General features: G+C 41.9%; 1 protein-coding gene across 10 annotated transcripts in view; it reads right to left on the bottom strand.

Annotated features, from left to right (window-relative positions):
• tp63 (tumor protein p63) overlaps positions 1–17997 on the bottom strand; it is a 32241-nt gene that overhangs the window by 4924 nt on the left and 9320 nt on the right. For 4 of the 10 annotated variants that reach the window (XM_035652871.1, XM_035652869.1, XM_035652877.1 and 1 more), the window contains exons 4-10: positions 10290–10547; positions 2770–2956; positions 2547–2662; positions 1671–1780; positions 1438–1574; positions 1148–1230; positions 928–1052 (exon numbers count right to left, since the gene is read on the bottom strand). In XM_035652871.1, coding sequence (XP_035508764.1) covers positions 928–1052; positions 1148–1230; positions 1438–1574; positions 1671–1780; positions 2547–2662; positions 2770–2956; positions 10290–10547 — 1016 coding nt within the window. Of the gene's footprint in view, positions 1–927; positions 1053–1147; positions 1231–1437; positions 1575–1670; positions 1781–2546; positions 2663–2769; positions 2957–10289; positions 10548–15297; positions 15470–17997 lie in introns of those variants that run through there. The other 6 variants (XM_035652872.1, XM_035652870.1, XM_035652874.1 and 3 more) reach the window with 5 other exon arrangements.

The following is a 17997-nucleotide window of genomic DNA, read 5'->3' on the forward strand; positions in this document are numbered from 1 at the left end:
ATAAAATTTTTGTTAATTACATTTACCAATACTTTATGGGCTGACAGCAACAGGTAGCCAACAACAAACAGCAATGGAGTAAAAACCAGCGAATGCAAGCATTATCTCACTGTGAGGCTGTCTGCCAGTCTCTTAATGGGAAACTATAACATAAGCAATAATTATCATCGTGGGGCTGTCAAACTATCATTTACACCCATCTCCTCTTTTCCATAGCTTATAGTGAAATGGGCGTGGATGAGGAAAAGTGTGTGTGAACATGTGCGTCTCAGACAGTTTTAATTATGCTCAAACGAATAGATAAGGCTGTGGCACGGACTTTGTTGAGTGCTGTTGTGTAAAAACCTGGCAAAGCACCCAAAGGCGTTACCACCAATCTTTGGAAGCTTCTCCTTAACAAAGCATAGCCAGGTACATTTGTCACGATTCATCAGCTCTGGCTCATGTCCCATGAGAGAGCAGAGGAGAAAAAAAAAAACAGCTCTACTTCATGCAAGGCTCACCCTCTGGGTTGGAAGCTTTGAGCACATTCTAGATAAACTCAGCTGAATGACTTCCATTTTAGAGCAATTATTATCAGCTTTTATATGATAGCTGCTTCAGTGGCAGCAATAAATGGAATCAAGAAATCTCATGCATAGTCTTTATCAGTGCAATCCACTGTTCCAGCAACAAGTCAGTCACGTTAAGTCAGTTAAATCACTGCAGTCTATTCAAAACAAAAACAATGTCATCCAAAAAAACAAAAAAGCTTCCGTGCAAGCAAACCAGAGATTGAGGAAGCAAAGCTAAAAAGAAAAGCAGCACAAGGAATACTAGTCCACTTGAAACCAAGGGTGAGCCTTGCAAGTCTTGTAGGTCTGTCTTTCATAATGAGCCTGAGAACAAATGAGCATCACTTTATAATGAATCTGAACGGGTACTCACTGTTTCTGAAGGAGATTCTGCTGCTGCTGCCTGTATGACTCTATAGTGTGCTGTGGCAGAAACTGCATGAGTTCCAGAGACTCTTTGATTTTTACCAAAATCTCATAAATTTCACGGCCTTTGATCTATAAGAAAGAAAAGAAAAGAACGTCAGTAAGCGGCTCAGATGCACTCAACAATGGTTTGAAGCAATTCCCTGAAAAAGCAGAGTGCCACTTACAGGCAAACAAAAAACCTCCTCATCTGTAGATCTTCTCTTCTTGATGGTGGACATCTGTATGCCATGGGAGACCTGGCGGAAGGCTGAAACAAGAGGGGAGTAAAGTGTGAGTACCACTGGCTAACGTGCTGAACAGTTAGTCTAAGCCAGAGCAGAAGGGGGAAACAAGCAAGGGAAAGAGTAGCGGAGAGTTGTGTTAGTGAATGCAGCGGTTGAGGGTCCTCGACACAGGCAGCCTGTCGGGTAAGACCAAAGCTTGTCAGCCCACCACCAGCCCCAGCCCTACTTACGGCGCTTCATACCGTCACTGCTCTTTGTGGCATCCGTTACATGCTGCTTGCGGATGCTGTCCTCGTCCGCCTTCCGGTCTCGGCCCGGGCAGGCACAGATCCTGGCCTCGAAGCACCGGCGGCCTAATACCTGACCACTGGGAGAAGACAGGGACACACAGCGGGTCAAAAACAGTCCCGCCGCTGCACTGGAGGCACGGCAGGCAATCACTGAGGGTAAGGGTGTCTCTTACTCTCTGGTTTCCAGAGTGACAATGATGAGAATTGGGCGTCTGTTCATTCCACCCACGCAGCTCGAGTTGCACATGAAGTTGTACAGAATTGTGGTAAATTCTGTCCCCACCTGAGAAAAGAGGACGACACTGACGGTGAGTGACATCGCTGGGTGACACCAAAGAAACAGTTTTCTTCTCTAAGTTACATGCACAGACACAACCTGGTTAAACCTGCATCTAAATCACTCACTAATAATAATTCTCTATTTTAGGTTTGTGATGCAGCTTTTTTTGGAGCATTTAGCGTAGTGGGAAACCAGGCTCTAAAGAGAGTTTTTGAATGTTTTTGGATAAAAGGACACATATCTTTTGTCATGCAGAGGCACACGTCTACTTCTTGAGCATATGCATGGCAGGGAAATCAGGTTTCTCCTGCTTAACTTTGGTTTTTGAGTCAATTACAGCTGCACAACAGAGCACAGTTTAATATTTAGACATTATTTAAACATCACAACTACTGGTGAGTGTAAAACAGATCCATCACCTTGTCAAAGTTATTGGCTCAAATGGTGAAACCATACTCGTATCCACAAGAGACACGGCCTACTAAGAAAGAGTTAAAGCTTATAAAGGGGACACTTGAACTAGAATTATGGGGTTTAAAATATTAGAAAAATAAAAGACAGACAAACAGGACTATTTCCTTCTGAGGCCTGCATTGAGGTGGAGTAGTGTTCATACTGAGGGGCTTTAGGGGACTGAGTGGCTGGACGTTAGAGGCCAGGCTCTCAGAAGGGCTCTGTCACTGCTCTATCTGTCAGTGCGGGCTGAGGTGGTGAGGTGTCGCTGACGGGGCATTCAGCTGGCCTCGCTCCATGATGACAGACAGCTCACCTGGGGAGGCTCGTAAGGAACTAATACACTCTGTCTTCCAGTGATGGTGTCCTCCACGTACTGGGCGTGGTTGTTTCCCTCCACACGGATCAGGTGGCTCGGAGGAGCTATCTGACCTGGAAGCCAGAGGAGTCGTGTGATTAAATGTGGACAGCAAATAACTGAGGTCACTGAGGTGAAACATGGGGCACAACTTAGTCTTCAATAAATGAAAAGAACTGACCGTCATTGAACTCGCGGCTCAGCTCGTGGTTCGGGCAGCGTTTCACCACCTCGGTCACATGTTCGGCTTTCTTGTAAACGGGCATGGCTCTGATAACAGCCCCCTGTGGTGGGGTGGTCAGAACTTTGATCTGGATGGGACATGTCTTGGCAATTTGGCAGTATAACTTCTTCAGGTCTGTTGAGTACTGGAAAAGAGAATATACAAGAAAAAAAGATTATATTAAACCGCAGATAAAACGATAAAAACAATATTTGCTGAGAAAAGTTCAAACTGTTTTGAGGCTTCAAAACATTTTTGCCTAAATTGTAAAAGCACAGATCGACCTCTGTAACACCTGTTGCCTGGACTCTGCACTTCTGGTTCTCCCTGAAGCAAAAAGGGTTAAAGACAAGACTGTGATTATGACCTACTTAAATAAACACACAACTTCTGGTGCTACGGGTGTGTATTGGGCAACCTCAAAGATGTCTCGCTGAGAGCCTCTGGGACTTCCGAGGAGCACCATAAAATGGACCCCTCCAGCAGCAATTAAACTGGGCCTGGCTTTCATCTTCAAGGGAGGAGTATTCTGCTAAAGCATCTGATGGCCACTCATCATACAGAACGAAGCTTCAGAAGAGGGAACGCTACCCAAGGTTGAGTGCAGTTTTCCTCGTGGGGTTGGATGAAAATGACTCAGTTTTTAGGAGTTATAGACGATCCATCTGCGACTGCTGCCAAAGTGCGATGGCTGCTCACACAAACTGGCTCAAATTCAAGTTTTTTAAGCCAGGAGTCATGAATAATGAATGTACCTTGATCCCCTGGCACTGTTAGAATTGATAACCAGTAAGCCATCAGAAAGACTGAATTGTTACTAATAGGCATAACCCAACTGTGTAAACAAACCATTCAAATCAGTGCTGTGTAAGCACAGCCTTAAACCCTCTATGTGCAGGATACACTGGGTGGAGGGGGAAATTTTCCTGTCAGGTTCATTTCTTAGTGAAGAAAAGTGAACATTGTGAAAACTGCTTGGGGCTGTGTTGGAGAACAATGCAACATAAAATTCCACCTCTATTAAGTGCGGTTGCAAAGAAAAGGAGCTCATCCCAGTACCGTCTGTGCTGACTTTAAATATTACACAAGCTTGGCACGGACATTTTCTGCTCTGCTCCCCAGGCACAACCTTTCCTTTCATCAGGACAAACCCAAAACAGTACCTCTCGTTCCCATACTCTCGCTCACAGAACTACACACGTTACTGCTGTGCATTTCACCCAGAGATTGGATCCACTAATAAAGGCGGGTTAATAATAACCCAAATTCTCAGCTACGCTCCTTTCCTCAAGTGACCTCATTACAGACTGTACATGCACAGGATGAACTGACACAGCACTGCATAGTGCTGCTAATATTCACTGCTAGAAAGTTAAGATAATGTTCAGTTTTGAAGCAGGCAGTAAGGTTATACTAATAAAATCAGTGTCAAGTGTTCTGATTTGCCATAAATACATCAAGTTAACATAATAATGACTGATGAGCACAGTTCAAGCTCTGGGACATGTACGTCAACACAATGACTGAACTGACTCTTCCTTAAAATCAAAGCAGCCTTTCAAAAAAAAAAAAAAAAAGCCTAAGATGAATGGTTGCAGTCGTCCCCTCGCTCCTAACCTGATACTCCCCGTACGCCTCTGTCACTCAGCTAAATGAGGTGGAGAAGCCAAGCAGAGAGATGGGGGAAAGAGCAAAAGAGAAAGAGAGGGCAGCTGACTATGAGGCAGCAGAGAGAAAGAGAGAGAGAGAGATGTGCTGTGTAAAGGGTCAGTACGTAGTGTTTTAAATAATTACAGGGTGCTGGTTTTGTGTAGCTGAACAACTCAGAGCACTAAGATCTAATGAAAGCTGTTAGAGGCAGAAAAACAAAGTTTGTTTAGATCATACCCTACTGTCTCAAACTAGCATATACACATACGCACACACACACATAAACACCAGAGAACCATCCCAGCCCTGAAGCTACAAACTTTAAGCACACAACTATGTGCCGCTGGTGCTGTTTGCTCAGCAGTGAGAGCAGGAGCTGCTGCTGATTGCTGAAAGCAGTGCGGCAAAGAAAGCTAACACTGTTCAGGGTGGAGGACAGCCAGTTGACTGATGGGATTCAGTGGCTCACACAGGGTGCGGTGCTCAGGTGTTAACATGTAATTATGAGCCTTTCATTGGTCACAATGTGAATTGCGCAGCCAAGGAACACACAGTGCACAATACAGAGCTGCTTAATCACAATCATTTGAAAGAAAACTGTTCTAAAGTGTTTGCAAGAACCACACGTGACACATTTGCTTTCAACTGGCACATATGGCAGCGGGGTGTAGGAAGAAAATAGTGAATGACCTGAAGTGGCTCACAACCTACTCTGACTGCTGCTGTAACTCTGCTGGACAAAACAAAATAACCCACTGACTCCTCTGCAGCTTGGATGCTGCTGTAATAATGAAAATATGTTCTTATGATAATCTGACTGCATGCAACATACAAATTGTTCTGATGCTTGTACAGTGCTGCATGTGTACAATTACTTTCTAACACATGCAACACTTGAACACACAAACACACACATACACTTCCCGTTCAGCACAGGTTGAGGCAGGCCCACAGCTGTAGCGTTCTTTTCTCCCTGACAGGCGCTGCGGGCGCATGCAGAAGTCAAGTCCTGACAAACATCAGGCCTTAAACAAGCACTGTTTGGCGCCTCTGGTCTTGTCTTCTTCATACCTGACATGTCATGTCATGCCTAAAGCTTCTCCCAAACCTGTTTAATTCAACAATAACGCAAAGGTTTTTTTTTCCTTCTCTTTTCTCTGAAACTGAAGTAAAACCTGCTTCCTGGGAGAAAATGAATATGGGGTAAAATGTAAAGCTTTATAGTATAATTACCATTCTCTATACTTTATTCTTAAAAAAAAAAGAAATGTTATGTTGCAGTCATCAGCACCAACCTTGACCACACAATCTCAGTGATGATACCTGTCCCGAGGCAGACCTGTACACTGACATGTGCCTTAATTTTATGAAGCCAGTGCTGAGAGAGTCCAACATACATCTGTCACTCTTGGGATTAACCGATCAGACCCTTGTCTTCAAAAGCAAATGACTGTAACTACAACTGAGTTCAGTGCATTTGAAACCGAAAATAAAAGCCAACGGATGGGAAGACATGAAAAAAAAATCCTCCAACCTCCCTCAAAAGCTGAAACTTATTTTTAAATCACTAAAATGATTGTGATGTTCTCCTTGAAGGAAGCATTGAAGCTGCAATCATGTTTGTTTTATTCTAAAGTTCAGTCATAACTCTACAGTGATTTCTGTTTTGAAAGGATTTGGTTAGTTCTGATCATTTTCTCCTGATGACAGACTAATATCTTTTCTTGTTTTCATACAACTACAGCATGATCCTGTTTTCTGTTGAAGTAAATCATCGCTGCAGGTATGTGTACAGGGTTGTTTGTTAGGGGTAAAAAAGAATCTTGTAATCTAAACTGTAAGAGAATGGGCTTTTCCACACCAATTATGGCGAAATCCCATAGCCCATATCATAAAAAACCTTTTCAACCTTTAAAAAATTTCCCCTCTACCTTTTCCCATCTGTAGCTTTTAGGGCTTGTCTCCCTGTGATGGGCGAGTCGTGACAAGCTTCTTGACACAAACAAGTCTCAGCCCCATCTCGTGAGGCGTGGGACGGGCCCGCAGATGTTCCAGGGGCAAGCTGCGTCTTGCCGCCTTTCGCTAGAACACTCTTCTCTTTGAGCATTCAAGGGCTCTCCTCCTCCTCCTCCTCCTCCTCCTCCTCCTCCGGCGCAATGTGAGATGCAACCATCAAGCTTAACTCTCTCAAAAAGACAGAGCCCACTCCAAGAGCACAGGGTTCAGGAAAGAGGCACACAGTATTTACACAAGTATTATCTACAGGCCCTCAATCCATTACTGTAATCCCCCAAGCTCTACAGCGTCCCAGTGATAGCCCACACCATGACATTCCTCTCCTTTGACTACGATACGTGGTGGCAGTTAAAACACATGGCAAACACAACCAATCTTCAGCCTCACAATAGCAATCAGTAGCCAACAATGGCGGCCTCATTTGCGACACCCCATTAATTTAGTAAAGCAAAGAAGATAAAACATCTCTAACCCGAGTATTCATTTGACCTGGCCGAGTGTTTTTTTTTTTTTTTTGACTGTATGATAAAAGAGGAAGCACCATGCGGACTGTAGGAGGAGAAAACTGTGTGGGAGCAATTCTGGGAAATGTTGACGTGTTGCACCTTTGTGTGTGTGTGTGTGTGTGTGTCACAGTCATCCTAGACAGGAAGAGGTTAAGGTGTGGGTTAGGGATTAGGTGTGTCTCCATAAGAACAGTCATCAAAAAGCACAGTACACAGTCCACTAAGTCCCGTGGAAGATCCCACAGGCCTTCAAAAAGGGGGGCATTAGCGGATCTATGCACAGAGCAAAGCTGTGGCGGTGACATCTTTAGTGGCTCTGTGCCATCGGTCCAGCGGTCCAGCAGTTGAGCTATTGGGTTGAGATTATGTGAGCTTTGCGAAAGATCTCCTGAGATCAGGTGAGGGAGCCTCCTTCACGATGGGAACCAACACTATAATCACAATTCTTTACAAGTGGGTTGACTGCTGCTGTAGACCACTCTCTATGAGCCATTATGGGAAATGAGCAGCAGCAAAACAAAACAATGTTCACTGAGGCCGAATTGTGACAACTACTCTTTGGCAGGATTAAGTGATGGCATTTTGCAGTTACGTAAGGCATCTTTAGTGACGTTTAACCTGGCCACTAAATGAGAAAACAACTCTGAGACAGTATTGATATGTTGTTTGACTGTTTTTAGATGCAGTTTTGTACAAAATTAGAAACTAGTAAATAAAGGAAGGAAGGAAGTGCGAGAGCCTTTCTGTAGCTCATCCACTAACACAGCAGACTAAGTTCATAATAAATTTTATATTCTATTCTATATATATCATGCAAAGACAATTAACTCAACATAGATGAGTTAATAGTGACACAGGTCAGATGTGCCACCAGATTTTTTTTTAATTCATATTTTTATTTTATTGCTTTATATATTGGTTTCACATCTTCAAGATCTGAAAGTTGCAGCTGGGACAATAAGAGGTACTACCAGACTACAAAGACATTTTTAAATTAAGTATGTAAAATTTCTCCTTTTTTGTTTATTTTTAGATAATTATCACTAAAATGAGTAACTATGAAGTGTCAGGGAAAGACATACACTTTACTTTGTTGATAATAAGTAAGAATCCACTACTTTTCCACGTTAAGTCAGACCAATCAAACCAGTCTTGCATCATGTGTTATGACTATAGGACAAACTACATGCGTCTATAATGAGGATGTGTCCTAAAACCAGTGTGGCTCAGGCTGTGGGGCGTGCCTCTCACAAACCACACTCTTAACTTCCTCACAGTTGCACAGCAGACAAACACTTTTGTTTTTGGACTGTGAAAATGAGAGGGATGAGTGAGGCAGTGTGGGAATTGGGTAAATGTCACAGTCCCACACTCGGCGTGGCCAAGGAATCGGTGAGATCGCCCAGCACTCCCTGAGTTCAGCCTGTTTACTTTGAAGGCACAGTGCATTAAATTCACTGCATTAAGCTCAGCAGGTTTTACTGCGGAGTCCCTCTGGACAAATCTGACAGGGATCATATGTTATTTATAAATCTCACACTAATGACAGACCTTTTTAATGATCATTCCCATTTGAAATGTCTCATCCAAAGTTCCCATCTGCAAATACTTGATTGTAATGTAGGTCTATTATGTAAATTGGCAACATGTCACATATAGTCTAAGAAGCAAATCACGCAACTGTGACATCTCGATTATTGCTCAGGGACCCAATTACATACAAGGACAAAACTTGTCACCTACGATTGTCCGCTAGGGTGCATTGAAACACTGAACTTGTAGTTACAGTGTCTGCACACAGCAGTGCACATCAGACGCATAAACAACTGAGCAGGTGGGGCTCTGAGGCAACAGCTGTCCCTCAGTCCTGTCAAACGTAATGACAGAGCAGGAGGAGCTGGTTGTGTAGGTTTATGGAGCATCACATGGTGACATCTAGCTGTGCAAGACATCACCACACCTGGACCAACTGTTGAGCTTGTTTACCTCTGTCATCAACAAACTACCAGTGAACATTACCCAAGTTGTGTGTAAACTGGAGTTTGAACATTACTGGAATGTGATCAGTAAATTTCAACATCCGTGCACATTATTCATAGATCAAGGATCACATGTGAAAGATAAGTAAGACTTTGGTTAATGTGTCTTTTTAGTGAGATCATGCTTTTCAACTTTTTTTTCACCAATTGGAGAGTAATGTCTCAGCCTTAGCAAGAAATGCCTGAGGATTAGTCATGATTTGAAGCTAATACATCTCAAATGACATTCTTTATTGCCAGATGTGATTGTGCAACACAGGACTTTGTAATGATGTGCACCTCAATCTGCCTGGAGCACAGATTGTCAGATAAGAAGTACCTCCTTAATCTCCATCCTGACAAATCACTGCGTCATATGATGACCTGTTAGAGGACAGCTGGTGCATAAATGTGTCTCTGTGGGTCCGTATTTATATTGACGAGCATATGCCTGCTCATATGACACACAACTCTATTAAAATGAATATATATTTCAGACATATTTTGGTTTATCACCCAGTACCAAACAGTTATGGTACTGGGAATAATGACAACAGAAGGTCCATTCACAGCACATTGTGACTGACAACTTACCTGCCTCTATGTGAAATTGTCCTATAGGAGTGTGACAGTGTGCCAATAGATACTCATGGGAGATTAAAATTTTGGTTTAAGGAAGACTTTTGCTATCTTGTTGTATAAAAACAACAACTCATAAGATCCGCTGGCTGCCTGGCAACTGCTCCCAGAGACAAAATAATCATTTTTATTTATATATTTTTATTTTATTTTATTGTTTTTGTACTGATTACACAAAAAGATATAACATGTTAATTAATGAGCCTTCCAGAAGCTGGACGGTAAATTTTGTAACCTTTGGACAGAGCCAGGCTAGCTGTTTCCTAAGCTAACCCAAGCTAACTGGCTATTGGCTGTAGCTTTACATCTAATGCAATGGTTATAGATCTAAATTGACAAATAAGTGTATTTCCCAAAATAATAATCTATCCCTTTTAAAGGTGTTCACTCAGTACTCTCCAGGACAGTAGTAGATACCCATTTATGTGTATGTACTTATGTGCAGGAAACCCCTAGAACATGTTTCGGTTTTCCAAAAAGACCAGTGAAAAATACCCTAAACAAAAAAAAAAAAAACCCCACTGAATTAAAGATGCTAGTGTTACAAAGGCTAGATTGTCCCTCTATGCATCATGCAATATTAAATTATTTTGCAAACTGCTCAACCATGAACTAGAATCACACCAACTTTGAAGAATTAATGTCTTACCGTCCAGGTGGCAGACTTTGCTGTACTAGACTGCTGGAACGACACATCAAAGGTGTGGGGCCCCGCATAATCTGTGTTGGATGGGATGGCCGGTGAGGGAGAAAGGGCATCAAAGGTAGAGCTGGGCTGGGCGTAGGGTGATGGGGCTGTCACATTGTTCTGTGCATGGTCGTTGTTGTAGGGGCTGGTGGAGGTTGAGCCACCATTCTGAATGTTCTGATCCATGCTATTCAGGAGCCCCAGGTTTGTATACTGCGACTGGAGACAAAATAGAGGGGATGGGGGTTGGGGGGGACAAAGGAATGTCTTCAGTCATTAGTGATGAATTTTAAGGTGCTTCAATCTGACAGGAAGGAAACAAATTGTAATGAGAACATGATAAAATCTTTTAGTAACCGGTGGTTCAGCTAACACCAAGATACAGTTGGTAAGTTAATACCATAGTTTCAGGTAAAATGATGATTAAAAAATGTGTAAAACTGTGTTTAAAACGAATTTACCAATAAGAACACATGAAACTAATCAGAGAATATTGCATATGAAGTTAAGATTAAAGGAGGTGAAGGCTCATAACACCTGAAGAAAACATGCTACTTGAAGCAGAGGAAGTATCTGGTTTCCAAAAAAAGGTCCACAGTATAAGAGTAACATAAACCATCTTTCCTTGTGTTGTGTTTATGGCCTAGCTCCTCCCTTAAACTGTGTTAATAATCCTGAGATCATCAGCCTCAGAAATGTTTATATGGTAGAAATACAGAATCTGACTTTATAATTCGACCGCTCAAATTACCAGCCAAGCCCTCAGCTACAAACTGTGCTATCTCGCCCTCTGATTCCCTTTTCCACAGCCACAACTATTCAGACAGGGGGAGTGGAATTAAAATATCTGCCTTTAAAACAGGATGGAGAATACACCTGGGTCAGAGCCAGCCCCTTCCTGCTTCCATTCCTTTCCATTTATAAATGGCACATTCCTGGACGAGGTGCCATGGCTCTCGCTCTTTAGACAGCCATTAATCTCTCCAGGGCCTCTTGTTTATTTCAAGCACGGCTGACCACAGCTGTCCGGCTCACACCCATTGCACTGCCAGGTGTTAGTGGTGTGCCAGATGACCAACAAAACACCGACTAGGTAGGCTATATAACTATTAATCACGGGTTGTGACTTATGAAGCAATGTTGCTGCTTTATTACATACAGATCCACAGACAGACTCACACAGTCAGACACACCTGAGAGAGGTCATCCAAGTCAACCTCAGCATACTTGTGCAACAGCGCCACAGGGTATCTAGCAGTTTGCATGAGGGGTCTCTGTGTGTGCGGCGCAAGGCTGCTTAACCCCCTGGAAACAATGACACCAGGGCTTATAAGAGCTTGTCTGGAGAACAATTATGCTGGGCATGCAGGTGTTAGGAGACAAGTGTTTGGTGAATGGAACACACACACTCAGAAAGAAAGAAAACTCCACTTTGGTGGAGACCCTCAAGCCTGTAGCAGAGGCTTCCCCAAACACACGCTCCCTTACAATGGGCTAATTACACACATGCATTATAAAGGTTTAAACTCAATTGGCTGAGGAGCAGCCCTGTGCATCTGATCTCAGAGGAGAAAACATGGGCATGGTTCAAACTGGTGTGACTAAATATAACAGAGGCTTATCAGATACTCAGGAACTATTATTTATTTATTTTAGCCTACGTGAATGAAAAGAAGGACAATATTCCCAGTTTTGCGTGGGAACTAACAGGGTGACACAATTTCCTGTTTGGACAGTGTTTTCCCGTATATGTTGAGTCAGCTATCATTAATTCAGAAGGATTTCTTTTGAATTGTGGCGCAATAGAGTACAGTGGCAGCAAAGCGCTCAGCCGTTCAGAGATGACACAGCCTCCCCCAGTACCTGATGCTGGCAGCTGCAAAGGTGGATGTGACAGGCACCAATTATCAATGTCAAATTATTATTCTAAAAGAAAGGTTGATGCTTGCCAGAGACCAAACACAGATAAAAGCAGGGGCATAAAGCAGAATGCCTCACATAGAGTACTTAACATTAAATACAGGGCCCTGGATAATGCTTCTCATGCTCTAAATGAATATAAGGATCAGGGATGAGGATAAGGCCATAATTGACCAGATACTGAGTCTCACCTAAACTCACCATGTTTTAATGTTTAATTGACTAGAAGTGGGGTATCAAGCCTTTAAAAAAGGTTGTGAGAGGGAGTTTCAGGCCTTTCATCAGATCTTATTCCACTGTAATACAGCAACCATTTAATAACCACTTTAGCTGCTCTTAAAAATTCCTTCTGTTTATAGCCGACGCTGTGTTTAGGCCTCTGGGATATCAGGCAGCTAAGCAGAAACACGGTAAATCAGCAGCCTTGACATCCTTAACAGCCTTTAATAAAGTTTTTGAAAGGTTGAGCTGTCTGTTTGAGGCCTTCAAGCTAATTTCTTTGTCTGGGATAAATGCTGGGGTAAGCATTTGAGGCCAACAGGAAAAGGAGAATGTTGACCTTTAGAGTGATGGCCTGTTGATACAATGTAGGAATCTGAATTATCCAGAACACATATCAAAGCCTTTTCATATACACATGGCAGCACTGATTTAAAATGCATAGTTAATGCCAACACAGTGGCATTTGGTATGGCATGCTGATACATTCAAATTACTTCTTGTCTTGTAGTTATTGCTAGGCCAGTGGACAAATGAATGACTTATTTAGAACATACCTCATTAATGGGTTCAACTAATATATTACATACATACATATATATACATAAAAACATACACATATATAAATATAGTATTACTACAATCATGCTGTCTGCAGCTAGTGGAGTGTGCGGTCCTGTTAAAACATTAATGTCTGCAAGGTCAGTGCAGCGGTTTCGACTGTGTTTTAATGAATACGTTACTTTGAGTGTCATTAGCAACAGTGTCACTAAATACCAAAGATTTTCTGATTTCTGTAATAATTGTGCAAGAAGCACATCTACTAGTAAAATGCTCCCCTTCTGCAAATATAACAGCCCCCTATCAACACCATGAATGTCATATTGTTGCATATACTGTAAACTTGTTTAAAGACTGTAACACATAAAACTCAATCATTTATAGCTAAATATGTTGCTGCTACTGTTAGGTGGTTACAATGTGTAAGCACTGATAAAACCACGGCTTGGATGACCAATAGATGACAGGAACCATGGCAGACCTGGCCTGAGGGGGGAATAGTTCCCATTCCAGGCTCTCTAGTGACCTGCTCCATGTACGTTGGGCCAGCATACAAGAGCGTCTAGGGGTCAGTGATAAGTGACCACAGGGGAGGGAGACATTAAAGGCTCAACAGGGTTGGGGGTTGAGGTAGGGCTGGGTGGGGGTCTATCTACACCTTATACCTGCTGGGGTGGGCAGAGCAGGTGATTGTATCTACATCAACACACCATTAAAGCAATTACGATCCTGGACTAAACAGCAGCGCCTGGCCAGCCACATTGTAATGGCTGCAGCGGCTCCCAGGAGACTGGGGACAGGGGAACCTGATACCTCACACACAGGAGGGATTGAGCTGGACACCACTTAAAAACCCCCTGCTCAACAACTTAAAAGACAGTGACCTGACACACCTGCTATCTGCAACCTGCAATCTGAGAATCTATCACCGCTCACTTGCTCAGCTTTAAGTTTGAATGCAGGATTTGGTTGGTAAAAAACACAACAAGAGAATGAGACAATAGTTTTACTAAATCAGCCAACAAAAAAGAAAAATGAGAGCCCAGGCTAGAACACATAGTGTATTTTACATAGATTAGACTTAGTGACAAACGACAGTTTTGTTTTTTAACAAACAATTATTTTCTCAAATACTGTAAGTCTGACAGAGACAGTTTTTCTACTTGCTTTTGTATTATTATGGTTAAACTGTATGGATGCAAAACCATACAATGACCAACATCAGAATACAATGTTGCCTGACTAAAAAAACTAATATGAAAGTAATTTCAGTACAAACTTGTTTTTATATTTAATTCACTTTAAAACTAAAGTGTTTGTAACATCGAGCTCTGCAAACACAGATCCATTAATCTTGATGCTTGCACATTCAATGTGAAAAACGGGAGAAGAACCTTTGCTTTTTAAAAAAAAATTTCTAACTAAGAAACTATTGCAGATTGATGCATTAAAAACTTTTGTCTGTGACAGAACAAAGAACATCAGATGTAAACGTCAGACATCTTGGAGAAAGACAATTGCTTCACAAAAAGCAAATAAAAACTCCTGATCCCAGAAGTATCCTTCTCTATATTTCTTATCAAATAAATAAATAAAAAAATAATACCAGAATAGTTTCTGATCATTAAAATAACCTACAATATAGTGTTTTATGTTTTCTTTTTAATTATTTATGTGTTCCTGAGCTTTTACATGACAGGAACAGAAACTTCTCACTGCAGAAAATCAAAACCCTCCAAAGCCTTCTGGAGGTCAGATTTCCAAACACGTAATTCACACAATCAACAACAATCAGACTCAAAGTAAATCACGTCAACTGACTAAATCCATTGCGGCCAGACAGCAGCCATTTCACAAGGAGGACCAGCATTCAAAGAGATTCTCCAGGTGTTTACATTCCCCTGCTCTCTGCCACACGCACACAGATGTGCACGCAAACACACACATACTGTCGAATGCAAAAACATCTTCACTGCGTTAAGTCTTTTTTATGGTAATCATTACTTGATTAAAACGGGCTATTTATATTTCATTTTACTTAATCAGCATTAAATGCCTGTTTTAAATCAAAAAGTATCCAATAATAAATGATACACATGAATGCAAGATTTTGGATCATTTAGAACACTGACAAAAGATTTGGGTCCCGAAGTACAAGGCCTTTAATTCATATGTGATATTTCAGTAGTCCAATGGCGCTCTGGGGAACCAACTAAAGGAATGGGCACAATGGCTGATGCCCCATCACCAGTTCCTGCGTTGGTCTTACCTCGCTGTAAGATGTGGTGGTCCCCGTCTCCAGGTACAACATGTTGGCGCTGAGGTTGAGCAGAGCTGCTGCTGTTTGTTCCACTGGCTCCAGGATTCCACAAATCTCTTTTCCTCACTCTGAAGGAGTGATGTGGACTACAGATGCAAAGTGGATGAGCAGAAGCTTCTATAGGAATCTATGGGAAGGTCATATATACCGGGGAAGAGAGGGGAGGGGTCTAAGGAGCTACCTGTCCAATACCTGAGTCCACACCCATCCCCTGAACCAGCGTCTCCTACCCTTCCTTTGAGGCTCTGCAGGCGTCCTCAAAGATATTAGCTGAGTAGAGAATAACTATTTTGTCTTGGTGGCGGTGCTCAATATCAACTGCAACAAAAAATCTAAATGGTTTGATCATATGCTTGCATATTCCTTACTCTCCCCAACAGCACAAAATACGACAATCCAGATAAAGTAGCTAAAAATACTGGAAAAAATGTAAACTTCAAATAATTTTCACCTAGGAACATTTTATCTTAATGTACGATCCTTTCATAATTTCTACTTGTGCAGTCAAAAGTTATTTAAATTAAGCCATTCAAAAGACATTTCATTTATCCCTGATTCCTCATAGGTAGAAGATATACAAAAAATCCAAATGGACAAATGTGAATAATAATGAGAAAGATTTACAAATAAATACAGAGAGAGAAAAACTCCATAAGGCCAGCAAGCCCCAGAGTGAGAAGTAGAGCCTGGGGTTGGGAAAGCATACCTACAGCAGCTAGTTAGCATAAGAATTGCTCCCCTTTGCATCCCTTAAGCTATTCCAATGCAGAGCCCCCCAGAGAAACAATGTGACTCCTGTAGATTGCTTGTATCTATCAGAGATGACTGATGTAGATCTGTTTTGGAAACATGCATTGTGACTCAGATACTGTAATGGTGACATTGACTAGCGGGCTCTCTAGAAATGTGACAGCTCCATTAAAATTACCTCCATATTGCCTTCATACATTTATGTTCCATTTTTCAACTGGGGAGCGGAAATTGCTGCATTTAGGGCCCAGTGGGCATAGAAAGGCCCTAATATATTTATTGCATACTGTTGCAGTTTACAGCAGAGATGTCAGCTTGTTAGTGGTATTAAGTCTCCTAGACAACACAGAACAATTTGCTAAACAAGCAAAAAAATAGTAGCAAAAAAGTTAATATAAATTTAATATATATAATATAATCTACTGTAAGAGCAATATGGAGTGGAGTAAGACTGCAGATGTAAACATGCACTAGGACATGATAAGGGAGGAGACTGGTCAGTAGGGTGCAAATGACTTCTATTACCACAGAGCCAGCGGGATAAAACTCTTGCCCTGTGGTCAGAATGATTTGAAAGCTGTCTGAAAACTTAGCCACAACTATGACCTGAAGTCAGTGTCTCCAATCATCAGCCACACCCTGTGCAGGCCCCCGGGGCCATGAGCCTACAGGTCAGCCCGGCACAAAGGCAAATCAACACTTTAAAGAGCCCGATTCAATGGCCTCCCAAGGGACCAGGAGTCAGTGAAGACCTAGCCAAACCCTCAGAGCGTGATAATTAGTTTAGCTAAACAAACTTCTAATTATGTTAAAACAACATTGGCATCTGAAAAGAAGTTAGAGTACTCAGTGTTGGGGTGAGGCTGTAGTAAAATATAGAACAGTAGCCATATTTAGGAGAGGACAGACTTAATATATTGGCTATATAATGCAGCTGCAATAAACTACAAAATTCAACACATACGTTAAACTTACATTACATGCAGTTTGCAATGCAATGCATGTTCTTATAGCATTAAACAGAGAAGACAATAACAAACCGATAATAAAAACAATCCTTACATGATGCTTGTTTGTGGCATAAAATCATTATCCCTAAACCCCTAAACCCTAAACCCAGTTCACTGGTAACACATTGCCTGCCCATCATAATCTCAGTCACATCTCTACTAACTGCATCACCTCAGATGCTACAACGCTGAGAGGCTAAACAGAGAGTCTGACCAGGCAACAGCTAAAGATCTGCAGATCCCTGGGCTCAGACAAAAGAGGCTTTACTAAAGGTTTTTCTCTTTAAAGAGCCTGTTCCTTAAATCAGCTAGATTAGTTTAGTATCAAGTGTCAAGCTGCAGTGACTGCGAAGGCACAGACACCTGCGCTGAAAACAGTGTAAACTCCCATCCACACTGACAGACGCAGAGAGATAGAGCATCACTTGGGTGGCATTTCCTAAAACCCTCACAATCAAGGGCCACCAAATCCTGAAATGCACCAGTGAGAAAAAAAAGAAGCTTAAGTACTGCTGCTTTTGGTAAAGCCTATTTACCTACAGAACAATTTCTGAACAATTTCCACAATAGTTTTAAAAGGGAAAAAAAGACCAAATGCAGTGATTTATCAGCCATCCTCTAGTTTAAGCTCTTCAGTCGCAGCAGAGTCATTATGTAGTATCAGGGTTATAGTCACAGGAGCATCTGAAACGTTTCAGGAACTAAGGGAACTTACTTTAAAGTCTAGTTTTGGTTTCTAGGCCATGGGTTCTGCCTTCAAAAAAGTCTAACAGTGGTACTTTCCAATAGGCAAAGATCTATCAGGGTGGAGATTAAAGTAAGTAAGTAAACATGGCTGATTGGTAATGCACAAGCTACAAACCACCTACATCAATTCAATTCAATTCAA

Source organism: Morone saxatilis, unplaced genomic scaffold (genome assembly GCF_004916995.1).
Source record: "Morone saxatilis isolate NCDOM2014 unplaced genomic scaffold, NCSU_SB_2.0 Contig12, whole genome shotgun sequence".
Classification (NCBI taxonomy): domain Eukaryota; kingdom Metazoa; phylum Chordata; class Actinopteri; family Moronidae; genus Morone; species Morone saxatilis.